Below are 17,979 nucleotides of genomic sequence, written 5' to 3' on the forward strand. Positions count from 1 at the left end.
CCAGTGGATGCTGCCCCGCCACCCTCCGGATGAGGTAATGCTTATTGTTGGGCGAAATTTTCCGCACCTCCGCCGAACGGTGGAGCGGTGTTCTAGCGATTTAATTTATTTTAAACCCACGTGTTTTTTTTGCCTCCCATTTCCAGGAAGCACAGTCAAGAAAACACACTTCCTTGGGACGTTCTGCACGCCTGGTGCCGCCCGGAAGTGTGGCCCAATGTGCCGTGGAGAGGGGTGGGGGAAAGGCGGAAGCAGTGTCATTTTCGGAATGGCAATGCGAAATCACGGACGTGCGCTACATGATAATTTCCCTTCACGCCAAAGTTACGCCGCCGAAACGAACCGAAGCGAACCGTTGCAGGGAAATCAACAGTTAGGTTAAGTTACTCTAGGCCATCCCCTTGATCTAGCCACGAGGCACATCACCCACAGAAGCTAAGCACTCTCTCCAAACTCCCGTCCGGCGGAGGAAAATGAGCTAACCGAGGTAAGACATGCGGCACATTAATTCAATTATTTCATACAACTAGCCATCAATCAGCTGTAATTCACTCAACCAAACCAAGTCCTGTCCATAAAGCGAACCCCCAGAACTAGCCTCCCCTGGGGGTTGGGGAAGGGGGGCATGGTAAGCCTACAGCAAAACGAATAACGCGCACGCACCCGACCGGGTGAGCTGTAGGTCCGTCGCGCGGCGAGCGGGCGGGCAACTTCCGGTGTTTGGCAAATAATTAATTCCCTTTAATCAAAGCACCGAAAAGCAAGCACCCATGGCGGAGCTTTTGAATGTTTACTTCCGATGAAAAATATCCAATTAGTGAATGGGAAGCATCCAATTAGTGAGGGAAGATAAATAACAATCCCAACCAGCCCCTCCCTCCCCACATGGATGGCGCACCGGATTCTGGCTGGTAGTTGTGAAGCTTTCAAATTTCGGTAACGGAGGATCGCTTCCCCGACCGATCCCATTGCCCGATTGAGGGAAATATGCGAATCATTATCATATTTCCCTCACACCGCCCCCAAAACCGGACGCTGGACTGAGGCTCGACATTATCCAGCGTGGCTGTAGCCGTATTGATGAATTGGTCCTCGACCGGGCCAGTTATTTACAAGCAAATTGCCCAATTTTCAGTTGCACACTGTCCTGAAGCGCCACCTTACTACCACAGGCATCCATCCCCGTTGGGCTCGGTGATAAACAGCCGGAGTTTTCCTAGGAAAAGCGGGCATCGATTTCAGTAATAAAAATCGATCACGATTGGCCTTGTCTGGTTGTGTTTATTATTAAAATCGGGCACGGGATGGATTTTATATTCTACTTTTAATTTTCACTCAGGGTTTAAATTAAAGGTTGAATGTATTGAAAGAGTTATATTTAATGATGAAATATACCAAGAGGGTCATGGCTTTGCCACATGAACAACGGAGCCTGTTTGGAATCGACTAGTGTATGTTTCCATTTAGCAGAAAAGAGTTGTATTTGTACAAGCAACAAATATTGAATTATTTACATCTGACGGAGAAGCAAACAACAATTACACCTACATGTTGCGAAAGAAACTAACTGAAAGAACCTGAAGAGAGCAAATTGGTCGACTTACCTTCAGCTTCCCGTTGGGAAAGTGGCTGTGCTCGAGCAACAGCTTCAGGCGGGACACGGATGCCTCGTACCGATTGTTGCCGCCGGGCTTCCGGTGCTCACTTCCCGGTCCGGATGTGCTGCCCGTGGGCCTGCTGGTGGTGGTGGTGATGGTGGTGATGTTGCCGGTTGCCGCCAGTCGGTGCGGAACGGTGGCGATGTTCGAACCGGACCGGGTGGAGCTACCGACGCTACTACTACTACTACTACTGCTGCTGCTAGTACTCTGGCTGAAGGTCATAAGCTCATCCGACCGATTCGTACTCGGTTCGGACGAGACGGGCTCCGCCGACTGTTCCCCCGGTGGCCGCTGTTGTTGCTCCTGGTGCTGGGAAGACTTATCTAATTGTGTTTTCTTACTGCTAGGTTTACCCCTGCCCGACGCCCCGTCGATGGAGGCTGGAAGTGTTTGGAACTCCAGCCGGGAAGGGACGGCGAGCGGCTGGGGAAGCGGCTGGTCGTTGATGAGCCACTCGAGTTTGGCCGCCGGCAGCGACGGAGCGATCGTGCACGTCACCTCCAGGAACTCGTCCGCGCCGTAGTACGGTTTCATGTCGACGATCTTCGGATCGGTCGCCGGCGGATCGACGACGTTCATTGTGCGTGTCGCAATCTTTGTGTGGAATGATGGAGCCGCTTCGGTGACCTCGCAGCTATACTTGCCGGTACTCTGCGGCTCGACACCGGCCAGCACCAGGTGGCTGGCATTTGAGAGGTTCACCTGTGATAAGAAAGAAACGAAGTTGCTCGAACACATCATTCTCGCCATGTTTGTGATATTCTAGTTTACTTACGCCCACGTTGATGCCCGCCTTCGGGAAGATCTTGATCGAAGGAATCTCCTTGGAGGTGTAGCGGAAGAACTCGTGCTTGCCCTTGTACCACTTGACCGAGTAGAGATCCTCGTCCGGCAGGTCGCACTCGCAGATGAGCGTAACGCTCGAGCCGACCAGGACCGCAATCGGTACCTTCACGTGCACGCTCTCCAGTCCCAGGACACTGTAGGACACTGTTGGCCCGGAAGAAAAAGAAGAGAAACGAGAAAGGCCACTCTTAGAAGAAAGCATGCGAGTGTTGGGTAAAAGTTTCCCCGAGAAGAAATTGCCTTGCGAAAAAGGGTCCAGCCACGAGGGGCCTCGATTAACGTCTGAGTGAGTGAGCAAATCCCGATTAGGGGCTAAAACTAAGGCGTCCGGCTTAGGAGTGGACCTTATTTGATTAACATAAACAATCGTGCCCACCGGTGGCAGAGATGCGGAATAATACATGCGACCTCGCCTCGTTGTCGGGTCCGGGCGAGCAGGAGGAGAAGGCGCAAAGCCTTCAAAGCCCCGGGTGAGAAGAGATTCTTGGCCGCCAATTTCCTACCCAACCCCGAGGGCCCCCCCTCGAGATGAGGCTCGCTACACGAAACGCAGACAAATTTCTTAACTCTCGGCAATCATTTGGAATAATCTAATCCACCCGGGATGGTCCAGCACCAACACTTTCACACTGGCACGGGCGCTTATTCAATAATGAAATAACCAAGTTGTTCCATTTCGATCCGGCCCCATCACGGAGGCCGGAGCGTTCGTGTTTATGTTTGTGAGTGTCGCCGGCCCTTTTGTGGCATTCGCACGTTTCCCGTGCCTCCCTCCGCAGCGTTGTTTCCTTTTCTTCCCCCCGATGGCGAGGGAAACTCCGCCGAGGATACACATCCTCCACACACCAGCAGTCTGATTCGCCGTATTTAAGACACTCCTCGCCTATTGTGCCTGGCAGCAAGGAGTCGGTTGGGGGGGGCTTTCCTTTGTTTGGATGTTTGCTTTGCTGCTCATTTAACTCGTGTTTGCATATTTGTTCACGCATGGATACATTTCAATTTAAATTCCCATTTTTGCTCTCAAGCTCGACGTTTTAATGTGCGTGTGGGCGTGCGGCTGGGTGAAGCTCGAGAGCAAAAGGCAAGTGAGTGCCTCTTGTCGTGGCGCTTGGGATAGGGGGGGAAAGTAAAAATAAATAAATTATGCCAATAAACCGACCGGGCCCGACGAAACCAGCCCGCCGACTGCTGCATATTCATCCACGTTGCAACGAAACCCGATTTCCCTTCCGGTAACGCCGAGAAGTATCCTTCCCTCCTCCCCCACCGAGACATAAATTTGCTCCGTTGATTTTTTTTTGTGCCGACTCGGCATGCCAAAAATCGTGTCAAAATGAGAAGCGACACAACCGAGGAAAGCATCCGGATTGAGGCAATAATCGTAAAATAAATATAACCATATTTTGTCGCTCCCGTTCGCTCGTTGACACCGGCGGGCAGTGGAAGGCGGCCCCATGCAGAGGGAAGTGTTATTGATCATGTTTTTCACTTCTTTCCCACCAAAAATCCTCGCCCTTTCCCGCTCGCCCGACCAGGCGGAGACCAGGCCCCTGTCACATGGAACGGATAATTTCATTAAAAGCGAAATAAAAACGAGGTGAGTGAATATGGTGCGGCAAAGCTTCCGGATGTCTGGGGGGTGGGATCGGGATCGTACGGGGTTGCCTGTTTGTTCTCGTCCCTTTTTACCCAGGCCCAGAAACAAACCCAGCCAACCAGCCAGCCCTTGCGTGGGCCTAATTTTCCCCGACGCTATCAAAGCGCCGAAGCGAAAGCAAATGACTTTGAAAGGGGGCTGTTTGCTGAAAAACTTTTAAACACCCCCGCACCCCCTACTGCACGGTGGGTCCTACTCCTTTCCCCCCCTCTCTCTCGCTGAAATTGGACTGCGCTCCATTGTTCCCGTGGCGTACACTTCTTATCGCCGACCTTTCTTTTGCGAAGTTAACCGGAACTTGGATCCTTCCGGGCGTTCCCTTGTCAAATTATCTGTCGGGGCTAACTTGGTCTGCGTGAATTTTTCCCTTTTTACTCACAGGAAGGTGGGGAAGAGGGGGGGAGGGGGAGGATAAGGTGCGGGATACTATCGCACCGACGGGCACCGTCTAACGATCTTTCTTTTCATGCAAAGCCAAAATCACATACGACAACATCAAAAAGGGAAAAATGCCGCAGGTAATGGGTCTTTAATGATGTCGACTCGCACACGGTACGGTATTTTCGCCAAGCACATCACATTTCCAAGCCCACCCCGTGTGCCCGTACCCAGGGAAAGTCCTGTAATGATGGCGTTCCGCAGGTCGGTGGGGTTTTTCCTCCACCGAACGCCGTACGTGGTGTCGGTGCCGTAGCTCCATATCCTGCGCGAGGGTAGATTCCATTAGCAATTTGCGAAGATCTCCACCGTTATGGCGGCGGGGAGGGCAGCCGACAGCAGTAGAAGTTTACGATAATGATTTCCCAATGCTGCACGGCACAGTCCGACAAAAGGCACCGATCTTGTTTTACAAAAATATACATAAGCCAGCCAGTTACCTTGAATTACCCACCGAATGGATATATTCATTGCCAACCGCACGGGATTTTCGGCAACTCACCCGGCATCTCTCATCCAATCTTCCAATCCCATCCGAGCGCTTTTCGGGTGAACCGCAAACTGTCAACCCACGTACGGCTCAGTTTCGGCACACACATCACCGGTCCGTTGAAGTACCTCCACTGCAAATCCCTCCCAGCGTTCCGACCTCCATGAGGCCTTAAGCTTCGGGGTGAGTATTTTTCACGACGTGCATATTTAACAAACCGGGCTTAGCGAAAATCATTCACGCCGCTTGAAAGAAGGATCGGTGGCAAAATAATGCTGTCCGCCGATGACAGCATTTTCGCACGCGCACGGATAACGACGAGACGGTGGGAGGGAGGAGGGTGGAGATGGGAAAAGTTTCATCAAACAAGGCCCGCTAATTGCTCGCTGTTTGCGCTCCGACTGCTTGTTGTGCTTATACCTGAGTAAACGGAAGCGGGTTCCCAACAATATAGCGCAAGGAAACTCGATCGCATGCCCGGGATGATAAATGAGCGGGAGCAGCATGTTATTTTGGGTGTGTTATTACAATATGTTCCGGTCGCCGCTGGCCTTTTCCCCCGCCCAGAACCCCCCAAGCCATCTCGAAGCGATAGCTAATGAAATGGATACCATCACTGCTGGGATTCGTGAAGTTAACAGAGGAAGAAAATGGTTCTTCTCATGTACGCAATTTATCATACGCCGACAAATCGTTGTGAAATGGGAGGAAATAAAAGGAGAAAAATATAAAACGCCCCCCAAAAGCCGACAGCATTCCGAATCGGAACACAAAGTGTGTTGTCATCTGGATGGCTGAAGGTATAAATTACATTTGCTAGCAAACTGTCCGAACTGGGAAAGGACTACAGATGGAAGCTACGATAAGATGGTCTACGTTTATCAACCGTCCCACCATCCTCGAAGACCTTTCGTTTTGTTCGGAGATACATAAATTTACTGGGAATTAGCAAACATCCTTAGATTGCAAAACCTGCATCGTTGCTGAGATGGTTCGGGCAACATCTTATCAAAGAATAGGAGCGCCCTGCCTTGAGTTGCTGGCCGAAGAAATAAGCTCGCAACAAGCAAACACACACCCCGGGTATGTGGCGTGCCAGTCATGTGCAAGTGTGCACCGTACTGACCATAATCTGCCCGGACGACTACACCGTACATTTCGTAGCATGTTTACAACCCTCGCTCGTACGCTTCGGTGGTGCGCTTGGAGTAAACAAGTCCTTGCGAACGGACGGACGGACGGATGGAGCTGATTGGAAATGCTCACTGCTGCACCAAAGCTTCGGTCAGGACCAAGTGCAACGGCACGCCTTCTTCCACTGTGAGTTACTTGGCCGAGCGTGTTGCTTGCTCCTCGAGGAACCCCGCGTCTTCTTCGGACACCGTTTTGTGCCGTCCGATAATGATCTAACGGAAACTGGTGAACGAAACGAAAGGCAGCGGATAAATCCGTACCGTTGGGATGCAGTCCAGGAAGTTCGGGTAACAGGTGCGCATCCTTCGGTCTTGGTTCGACACGTGCCCACGTCTCCGTACGAAGATCGGTTCCAGTTTAAATCAGTTACCGATGCTGATACTGGTGGAGCAGATGCTTGCTTGTGCCGGGCAATAAAATACGAGCATTAAAGCGATACCCGGGAGTTGCAGCGGGTTGGGTTGGGCTTTTGCGAAGGGTGCCCGGAACCCGTAGGACCGGTTCAGAGTGGCTGGATATTTTGGGCAGAGGAAGAGCTTGTGTAAGATTTATGTCCATGCATGCACATGCAAATACTGCCACGAAGTGGAGCACGAGTTACAAGAATGTCCCAAGCTTCCATACGTCGATCATTGGGTTCGGGTTTAGAAATAGAACCTGCCGGACTGATCCCCAGGGGGGTCTTCCAAACAAATTATCACCCAAAATTAACTAGCGATAAAAGCTTGGAGATTGCAATTTGCTCCGAAATGCGATGCCTTGTTCGGGACGAGGTACACTCAAGTCCGGATGGGAATGTCGTGTTCCCATGGAGAACTAGGCAACGGCGGTTGGGTACCTCTTGCCAGAACACACCAACACACACACGCTCGCACACAAACCCCACATTTTTCCTACATAGCACACAGGAAAAACCCTTCCGCATTCGCTCACTAATAGGTTTTTACCGAAACAACTGGCTGCAAATTGGAGAACCATGCAAACGTGCCTGCAACGCTAAAGTGCCCTCGAGCTGGCTCAAGTGCAGGAACTGACGGAGGAGAGATTTGAGGACAAAAAAAAAGAGAAGGGACGCCAACCCTTGAGCAAGGAATTGTGCCCTCCCCCTGGCATGTCGCATGGGGTTAATGGAGGGTGGAGAATGGAAAGGAGATACGTTGAAGAACGTGTGAATAATTGATTTTTTCGTCCCTTTTCTGGGGGTGTGACTATCGTTTGCTTCGGTGGTGATGGTGTCTAACTTTGAACGGTCCCCTCAAACCCTTTGCCAGGGAAACGAGGGGGATCTGGGCACCGGTCCAGAGCGGGTGTGGGGGCAATGGGATTGAACGTGGCACATGAGTGCACAGAATTCATGATTCTCTGCAGCCTCATGTTTCATGCATCGAGGAGTTTTTAGAAAGTGTGGCGAAGGATGGAATGTATACCGCTGGATGACATGTCCCGGGAGATGCAATTCGGAGAAGAGCGCGTCAAGCCGGGGCAAAAAAAAAGATGGCCGTCATGATAGCTGCAAGTGGATTCTGGTTCTCCATCCTTTTTTCCTGCGTCGTACCTCGTCCGGATAAGATTATCACGGCCAATTTCGTGATGAATCTCAAAAGCTACTGGTAGTCGGCAGGAAAAAAAAAGGAAACCCATCCATTATAAACTATGTATCTTCAGTTACAGATTTGCATTTCACGAGTCCATTTTCAATGGCCTGACCATTCGGTTGCTAAAATTCCATTTCGCTTCTGTTTTTTGCCTCCGCGACAATTTAATCGAAATCGGATCGCTGAAACATAGCCCTACCATTCGGGCCACCAGGGAAAATTGTTAAACACTCCACTCGAGGCTCAATTATTCATCGATGCACGGTCCGCACAAATGGGAAAAACCCCGATCGTCAGCACGTTCCGAGTGGACGCTTTTTCGTCCCGAGGGCGTGGGATGACTGAAAATCCAGCTTCCAATCATGGAATGCATTTCCAATCGCTCGGCCACTAGACGGGATTAGCGGGAACACGGGAACGTATTTGTTCGGGATGGTCAACCCCTGGCTAACGCTCTAAGCCCTAAGCTTATTTGTGTCCAATATGGCCAGCGTTAGTGCAAAGTTCGGGAGGAAAGAGAACCCGCAACGTTCCGTGTATCATTTATGAGCGTCGACGCCATTAGACGCGACAGCGCCCGGCTCGGAAGTTCAATTGTTTGTGCGACATTTCCCGAAACGCTGGTTGACGTTTTGCGTACGACCGGAAATGAGCGGAATCGCACGCCGGTCGTTATCAGATTAAATCTAAATTTCAACTATTTCAAAGTTCGACCGACCGTACCGATTACGATCGGACACGTGCTTTAAGCCGAGTGCGCCGAGTGCCGGTTCCAAATAAAACATCCGCAAAAGGCTTCCCCCCCCCCCCCCCCCCCCCCCCCGCACCATCCGTCCGTCGACCCAACCCCTCCCGGTCTAACACATTTCTGTTCAGCTTTTCAATTAACCAGAAAACTCAAACTCAATATGCTCCACCGAACCCACCCGATGCTTTGATCCTTGGCTTTCGGTCTCGGTCCCGGAAACAATGTTCCACTCACTTCCTTTTTGCCCGCACGGGTGGGCGGGAACCACAACTCCCAGCAGGGAAAATGGAAGGGCCTTCGGTACTCATTTCCCAACTCCCCAGTTACCCCCTTACCTTTCAATGCGAGCAGCTGCAAGAGGTAGAGGACGACCTTCGCTCGGGTGGAGAACATTTTCACTGCTTCCGCCTTCGGCCGCGGCGATCGCAAAACGCTCAAACGCTTTTCCGGCGCCGGCTAGTGCCGATCGTCGATTTCCATCCGTGCCGCCCTATGTTCATCGCCCCTCGGGGGGTAGGATTTCCCTCATCGGGGTCGCCGGGTAGGTCACGAGCGACGGGGCCGTTCACAATTGTTGCTCATTTACAGCACACAGACACGGAGACGAGGGCAAGCGAAAACGTCGGCACTTTCCCGTTAGCTCGATTCCACGTGAGTTCACTAATTGCACGAACGGTTCGGAAATAGTTTTCCCCCACCGCCACTCACACGGGAACGCTTTGGTTAAGCCTTTTTCCAACTGCTGAACGCTATTACTTTACCGGTGTGCCTCAGTTTTGGCCCACGAACCGCAAGGTCACCACGGAACAATTTTTCACTCCGACACACACACACACACACGCACACAGAGACCGGAAAACGGGTGAAATCTTTTCGCTTTTCGCTATCAGTTACACCAGCAGCAACTCGTTCGGTTTTGTGCTCGGCACGAAACACTTTCGTTCACTTGCTCGTTTTATTTCCTCCTCCGAACGAAAAGCACTAGAAGCGGCTGAAACTCTCCATCTGCATCCAGGGGGGAGGATGGCTACCAGCAAAAAGCAAGCCACACACGGGCAGCTGCGAACCTTTCCTGGACCGCTGGCCGACGGATGTGTGGCTGGCAAATCATTTACCACTGCACTGCTTCCGGAAAATAGCGGTGTTTTTCTCCACGTCCACACGGTGTAATTTGTTCTGTCCCTTTTTTTACCTTTCGATTATAGCTGCGATTGCGGGAAATGGAAAAGTTGATCAAATGAACGCCAACTTGGATCGCCCGCTAGGACGATCAGATCAGAGCGTCTATGCTATCTGCTGGAAGATTGCGGCATGAAAAACACAACGATATCTCTCGGTTAAGACAAGAGCGTACCTTCTGACTAAATGGCTCCATTTAAATGCAAACAGTTGAGTGGAGTTTGACTGAGATAACCGAAGGAACCGAGAAAAACAAAAAACACACAAAATCACAATTAAGTTCCTCCCTAACACAAACACACACACACACAAAATGTTTCATTTCTGTTCCAAAACATCAAAAAAGTGTCAAAGGCAACGACGGCGGGTCTTCGTGCAGAAGAAGAATTATTAGATTCCATTTAGTATCCGAGTCGCTGGGGATGCTGCCGTGATGTTGTTTAACCATTCTGTGGGATGGGACTGGTTGCTTCTTCGATCTCCACGACGAGCTCCACCAAAAAAAAAGCAGTGCTTCCACCGAACGCCGATGGGAACATAACCATTTGCCACCAGGTGATTTATTTTTCCGACCGGCACACACACACACACACAAATAATCCCTTTTGTACCGATGACGGGGGCTCACATTTCAGACATTATAAGCAAGTCACTGCCACTACTACTGCCGACGGGTCAATGTCATTCGTGACTACGGCCAGCGGGTTATGCTTCCCAGCATGAATGGGGCGAAAGTGGCATCGAGTGTGGTGGGGGGGGGGGGGGGGAAGCGATGGGGAAAAAAGCGGTGAAATAAAATAAGAGCTAAACTCGAGCTGATTAATTTCTTCTTAATTGGGCTGTGTGTCAGGGCAGGGTCATTTTTTGCCCGTGCCCATCAATTTAGGCCCCCGTCCCGACCAGAGCTAGTTCGCTTTGATGACGGCAAAATTGGTTGCACAATGGCCGACCGGACCGGGGGTTGCGTGGCGAATGTGGCCGAAGGTGTGGGGTTGCAAAAATTTGATTAATTAAATATGGCGCGCATCAAACGACGGAACACGTCGTTGTGTGCGCCCGTTGTGTGTGAACCGGTTTTTTTATTTCGTTCTAATATTCAGCCGAAAGAAATTGAATGGACCTCCGGAACGAGGTTTCACGATAATTTTGCAGTGAACGCTTGTGCGCTTGCGAATAAATCATATCCTTAACTTTCGGAGGTTGTGTGTGCCGGTAGACTGACGTAGACAAATAATTGATGGAGATTTTCTGTCTAAAGCGAAAAAGAAAACCTACACATGAGGCCTCTCACTCGCACGGAGAATTATCCTCGCTCCTCTCGCCCGGCCCGGGAGGACCGGCGGCCAGGCCCAGCGTCAACAATTATTCCCAGAATGGCGCGCTCTGGCTTTGCGACTCTTCTCGTCGCCATTTCCTTCTCGCAACGGCGCAACCTCAAGATCGGCGATAGCAGCCCGGGCGACGGGAGAACGAGATCCAATTAGGCCATCCCGCCCGGCGAAGCTTTCCATTAGGGCTAATTTAACAATTTCAGCAGTTTATACGCTTGTTTAAACAGGTTAACTGATGAACTCACGATCCCCCCAAGGGACATGAAAAGGGAGGAGGGGTTTGGGACGCGCTCCGGATGGCTGAAAAGTGCACGTAAATGTGTTCCCGCATGAGCGGGCGAATCGGAGAGCCGGGGTGGACACTCATGACTAATGCTCTTTGACGTCTTAATCGGGGCTCCCGGGGTCGTTTGATTCGCGCTAATGGACGTCGAATAATTGGTACGGCACGGAGCGGACAACCGACATCCGAGGAGCCTCAGGGAACGGCCAGGATCAGGAGTGAGCGAAAAAATTATCTACCCCGGACGGGAGAAGGAAAAGTGAACCGGAGACACACTGGGGTAAGGTTGGTGAAAATGGAAGTGCAAAAAAGGCCAAAATAAACCGCCCGCCTCATTCTCGTTCATTACTCGCTAACGCGCTTAACCGACGAAAGATAGCGGGACGGGATCGGTTGTGAACGGTGGAAGAAATTGCCCTTGGAATAGAACAACCTGAACCTGATGCAACCCAAAACACTTTAGAGCACAATTTCTCCAGAGTGAAATAAACAACTCATCGTAGATAGCCGGAGCGTCGTAGAGAATAGGGAGGGATATCGCCATGTTGACCCACAGCCCCCTTTCCCCCCTTCCCCCTCAACACTCTTTCCCAAAGAAAGGCCATTAAAATGGAAGAATGTTTACAAACAACAAATAGCGCACGGCCAAGAGGGAGACGGGTCAGGGCCGAGCGGGGAAATTTCGGTATCTTGTAAAGCTGCCAGCCACAAACCGGCTGCTTCGGTGCTGAAGGTCAGCATCGTTGCCATCAAACCACCATCCTCCGTCTGGGAAAACAGGAAAAAGGAGCACCGCAAAAAACCATCCGTATCTTTTATTGTTGCAGAAATAGAAATGCCAAGAGTCCTGCTTCTTGGAGCCCACGAGTGGTCCCCCTGGTGGAGTAGCGGCAGGTGGTGGTGGGTGTGGGTGGCTACAAGAACATGATTTTCCAATTGCGCCCATTCGTCTAATTTATGACAGACCGTAACATGTCCGTAACCTCACGCCAATCCCGAACCCAATCATCCATCAAATGCACTCGCTTGACGGTTATTGAATTAGTTTTGCACACAATCCGGATCCGGCCCGATCGTGCATCCGGTGCAAAAGGGCACCGGCTTAGCCACTTCCTGTCCTCCCTTTACCTGAGCCCACCGCTTTCCCATCGCCCAGACCGTTTGAAGTGTATCGCTCTCCCTGGACAGGTGATGGACAGCGTCGATAGCGTATCGTTTTGTTGCTCCAGTCCCCACCTCACCCCCACCTATCAGACGTAAGATGGACGTCTTTCGGTTGATTTGACAAATATGTGCCACGCTGCCGTATGCCCCACACGTAGCTGACCTGTGCGCCCCGGTCAAATGGCTTTCCTCCGCTGTTCCGGGTTTCTCCTACAGGCTCGAAGGAAGGGTGGGGAGGGGGGGGGGGGAGTCGCAGGGAACAGGCGACCGTAAAACTGAAATCATCGGACGATTTAGCACACGTGCGGTTACGGCTGGTTCACCTTAACTTTTACCAAACCCAAGGGCGGCCAAATGGGTTTTGTGCCAGAAACTGAAGCACTGGACCAAGGGGTGGGAAACGAGGGAATGATAGTCTGGCGAGGATCATGGGTGTTTTATGGCCTGCGCTTTGGATTTTTCGGGCCCCGGTGACGCTGGCCAGCCGTTTGTTTCTTGCCCCCGAGGGAGGAAGTTTTCTTTTCTCTCTCTCCCTCGCTTTTTTGTTTTTCTTCGGTTGGGTTGTGTTGTTTTAGTTTAGCTAGTGGTCGTCGGTTTTATGACTATGTGTAATCGATAAATCGATCCGACTTTCTGTGTCAGCAATAAAAAGGGTACTCACACACACACACACGCAGGCCATCCCAGGAGAAAGGTCCCGTATTTTTTTGTTTGCCGACCACAGTTTGAGGTCCTGCCATCGTTGCAAAAGTCTTGGGACGGCCACGATTACCGCCGCCCGACCGCCGGATGTGGGTCAGCTCCATAAACTGCACGGCACCGCACCTCCAAAGGGTTTGGGCCGCGTGTGGGGGGCATCTCTTGGAGGGTGGAGGAAATTGATGTGCTCAGGTGTTTGGTTTCGGGGCTGGACAATAACCACTCGACCGTGTTCACCTGTAGACCGCACCCTAAACCCGGGATTAGATTAGTTCGATTCCGCACCGATTATCGCTTCACGTTACCAGCTGCTTTTTTTTTCATTTTTTGTGTATTTCTCCCCGGGTTGCACCGCGTCCGGGAAGGAACACGTGCTCGATCACGTCCGAAAACGCCTACCCGATATTGATTGGGCGGCGTTTCTTTGGTTTTATTTCGATTCCAACCCCGCTCGGATTGCAGTTTGATGCGAATTGGTTTTAAAACTCGCACCACGATGCGGCGAAAATACCGGTGGAAAACCTGCGAGTGGCAAAACGAAACGAAACGAGAATCCCCCCCCCCCCCCCCCCCGTTTTACGGCAAGCCAATCAGCCCCGAAATCTGGTTATGTTGGAATTATAAATCCTGCCCTGTTTCGGTGGATGAATCATTATCAACGCTGCCAGTGCTCGTTGTTTACGAGATGGATTGATGGAGGTTGCTTGATGCCGTGTTGAAGCGGGGCCGAGACAAAGAGGAAGGAAAGAAGAACAAATTCCTTGTGCTTAGCGTGCCGCGCCTTCCAACCACCAGGCGTCTCCACCATCAGGGCTGGAATTCCAAGGCGCCCTACACGGAACCGAGCGCAAGACACGAAGAAAGTCTGCAATGGACTTGTGGTTGGCTTCAAGCCTTCGGCCCATGCCTTCGATGCTCCGCCCCGCATCAACCATCGGATTTGGAATGTTCAGCCTGGCGTGAAACATTCGCACTACCACCCTTGCTCCCCGCCAGGAGTTGCGCGGTGCCCGAGGGGAGGGTGCGCGGGTGGCCGAAATGGGCCGTTGGGCATCGCAATATTGTGCGTCGTAAAACCGACCGTTGATGATGATTGGTTTCCATTTGAATAAATCTTTGCGAGCGCTCTGTGAGGCAGCAAAATGGAAGATGGATGACTGTTTTAGGTAGGATTTCGTGAGAAATTTCTTGTTTTTGCTCCATCACCAACACTCCCCTTTCGCACTTGAAGGGCTCCTTGCCAACGCTTTCGTTTACTTGCCATCGGTCAATTGCGGTGTTCTCTCATCAAGTGTTGGTAACGTATTATTGTTGAACATTTTATATTGGGAAGCAACGCATCCCTTGCTTTCACGATGACTTCACTCGCTCACCAATTAGACCATTTAGACTTCGGAGACAATGGACAACTTAGGCATGTTGAACGGTATTTCTACAAATTTGTGAAATGAACCGTCGAAGTATGCCTCGGGTTGATACGCGAAAGGTCCCCCACATTCTACGGATGCTAGGAAAAACCTAAGCGCCCAAAACATCCGGCACGTGTTAGGCGACGGGAAAGTTATAGACAATGATAATTTCCAGAACCGGCTGGTTCATTTGATCCACCTCCGCGCTGCAGGGAAGCGATCTGTTGCTGAGAAAGAAGAAAAACAGTGTAAAATGTTGTTATGTCAGTCGTGCAGGAGAAAAATAACGTTAAAGAAACATACAAATAATGTTCGGTAAAACCTGAATCTTTTGCTATGGAATTCGACCCAAGAATGTGCGGGCGGAACATTGCTCCGTGCCGGAAAATGCTGGGGGAAAATATTTCGACCTTCGGTTTCTTCACTTCATTACGGCAAAAAGGCACAAATACACACCGGTCTACGTCAAAGGAAACGCTTACTTTAAGGTTCACTGTGGAGTTTGCCACAAACTGTGTAAAGACGTTGAACTGGGTTTGCATAAAATATTACGAAACACACTGCCGTTACGGGGCATGGTAGGAATAAATTAAATTACATGATTTTCCAAACACTATCCTTTACGCACTTTAGTAACGATCCTTGGTGTCGTGCGGAGCTATTAAATGTATTCATTAATTACACTAGCACAGATTAAAATTCTTGCAAAAATGTTTGACAAGCGAACGAGCGCTGCCTGGGGCCGATAAAGCGATACATCTCTAATATTTATTCATGGAATCAGTCGCACCGGTGACGTTCCCAGATCCATAATCAACAAGCGGACGCAAAAACGCAACACACGTACAAGATAAAATTTCCATACACACTAATCACCCGGCGCCAATCTCTCTGCCGCTCGCCGCTTCAAACTTGTCGTAGGGTTTGCGACCGTGTTGCTAACCGAATGGCTCCCCCAACCCTCTCTAGCCCCAAACAACACGTTGTTCGCAACATAAAAAAATAAAACGAATCACCCACTCTGCACGAAAGTATGAGCCACCGGCACTGGATATCCTTCTTCGCCCATCTATCTTCGGTAGTCATCACCAGCAATCGGCTAAATGAAACTTGGCACTACCAGGTCGTTTGTGCATCGTGTGCATTAGGCTTGCTCCTCACGGCCACACGTACGATCACACACCCACACACACACACAGCCACCCACATGCACTCACATTTCTCCTCCCGGATAATCCGTCAATCCGCCGAACGAGTCCTCTGATTGTCATGCACTCTCGGAGATGTAAGCGCGCACCTGTGCCGTCAGCAGGCGAAAGCGGAGACAAAACACGACTTCGTCGGAACGTCGTTGGTCGGATGGGCGTACGCACCCGGAAGTCGACCGCATCGGTCGAGTCTCTGGAGTCAACTGATGCTGTTTGGAAGCGCTGTACCGTGCATCGGCCGGAATTAGGCAATGCGGCAAGGTTCGCATGCGCCGGCTTGAACTTGACTTCCGAACGGCGACCGGAACGTTTCTCCCGAAGTGTCAGCCAGCGACACTCTGGTTCATTTCTGTATTTGTTGCATCTTGCTTTTCTACATTTCTTGATCATGAAAATATGAAGCAAGATTAATTTAACATAAATTGTAAGCATTAAAATAACTTTGTAGTTCGTAGAAGCAATGTTTCCATTGTTCCAGCAATTTGGCCTGAAAAGGGGATAAGAAATCGACCAGGGCTCAATTTAGATAAACTTTCTCTATTCCAGCATCCTTGTTTTTTAAAACTTGTCAGTCGATGTAATGTATAAATTTGAATCATAAAAAGCTCATGTTGAAAACACTGAACTGCTTTTCTTTACTGAAGTTCGAAAACAATTTTCGTTCGAATCGCAACGTTTGCTTGCAGTTTGCAAAACAACTGATTGCATGCAACACAACGGACTTGCATTCAAAAAGTGTATGATTTTCGCCTCAACTCGCCGCTGGCGAACTATCTCGATTTCGCCCCTAAAGGGCGAATTCTCTACCGTGTTCTCTCTCACTCGCACAGATGATGCATTCTCTCCTTCACTCCTCCTCCTCCGAATGACAGGCAATTCCGTCTCTCGTCCGGCAAGCAGTGTTGTTTTGTACGTCGACTGAGCCGGTTGTCGACAGATTCCGTATGTTGTGTTACGGACGACCCTGCTTCAGCATTGGTGGTTCGGGTGGGGCGTAGAGCACGCAGATTTGCAACAGCTGTAATTAACTCCCAAAAGGGCAAGGGGTGATACCTGTGCGTCTAGTGAAAATTTTATGATAATTTCATTAGGTTAGTGCTGCGAGTGATTGCCAAGGAACGAGCAATAGTAACGTGTGTTTTGTACTGCTAGTTGCTAAAGTGTGCCCGCGACAAGCAAATTCAGCGTGAAATTGCCTAAAACAATATTTAAATTGTTAATTCTTCACCGTCGCATGCTAATGTTCTACGAATACGGTTGCCTAACGGTTCTATGCCGAGATTGTTAGTGAGGTTTTTTGTGTTCGTGCCTTTGTAAATACGGCTTCCTTTTGGTTCCTTATGTACTCGCCGAACACAGAGAGTGGTTGCCGATCGAGTAGTAATTGAAATTGCCATTTTATTTGTTGTGCCCCAAATGAAACACCGCGTTGTGACCGCACGCCCGTCGTCTCGCCCCTCGTTCCCTCGTGCAGTGTCGAATGAATGAATGTAGAGATTGGTATGCGACACGGCGGCATCTGCGGTGTGCCCTTGTCAAGTGCGGTAATTGGTGCGAGGTGGTTGCAGCGCGCCGAGCCGATCTTAATGCCAATTTCGCGTTAAACAACTGGCCACATGATGATGAAGAGATGATGCCGGGAGTCGGGTCGCCCGATTAGCCGTTGTCACCACCACCGTTGCGTGTAACTGTGTGTACGAAATCAATCACCCAAGGGGTGAGCATATCTGTTTTGGCCACATTTGGGGCTCGGTGCCAAATGGACCAGTTTCGGCAGTCGACTCCATTCAACCACACTGATACCCGCGTTATGACACCGAAAAGGGTGGTGAAAAAATGAGGTCATAGACCATGTCACCAAGGCCGACACAGGAAGGACCAGATCGAAGAGGGTTCAACTAATCCTTACTAAAGAAACGTCACCTGCTGCCGGAACTAGCACGATCGTCTGCAAGCATGGTTTTCTGAACGAGGAAGCGCTGATTAAGATAGAACGATCTTCTAGGAGCAGGATCCAGAAAATAGTGTTGAAAATATCCATTGAAGCATTCCTGTACACCCCACCCCCCGGTCAAGG

General features: G+C 50.5%; 1 protein-coding gene across 1 annotated transcript in view; it reads right to left on the bottom strand.

Annotated features, from left to right (window-relative positions):
- The window catches only part of LOC131260508 (uncharacterized), a 46,108-nt gene extending 36,990 nt beyond the window's left edge, over positions 1-9,118 (bottom strand). The window contains exons 1-4 of the mRNA XM_058262250.1: positions 8,965-9,118; positions 2,437-2,651; positions 1,816-2,363; positions 1,605-1,737 (exon numbers count right to left, since the gene is read on the bottom strand). Coding sequence (XP_058118233.1) covers positions 1,605-1,737; positions 1,816-2,363; positions 2,437-2,651; positions 8,965-9,022 — 954 coding nt within the window. The 5' untranslated portion in view covers positions 9,023-9,118. The remainder of the gene's footprint in view (positions 1-1,604; positions 1,738-1,815; positions 2,364-2,436; positions 2,652-8,964) is intronic.
- Between the last annotated feature and the right edge of the window lie 8,861 nt (positions 9,119-17,979).

The sequence above is a fragment of the Anopheles coustani genome, chromosome 3, assembly GCF_943734705.1.
Source record: "Anopheles coustani chromosome 3, idAnoCousDA_361_x.2, whole genome shotgun sequence".
Taxonomy (NCBI): Eukaryota; Metazoa; Arthropoda; class Insecta; order Diptera; family Culicidae; genus Anopheles; species Anopheles coustani.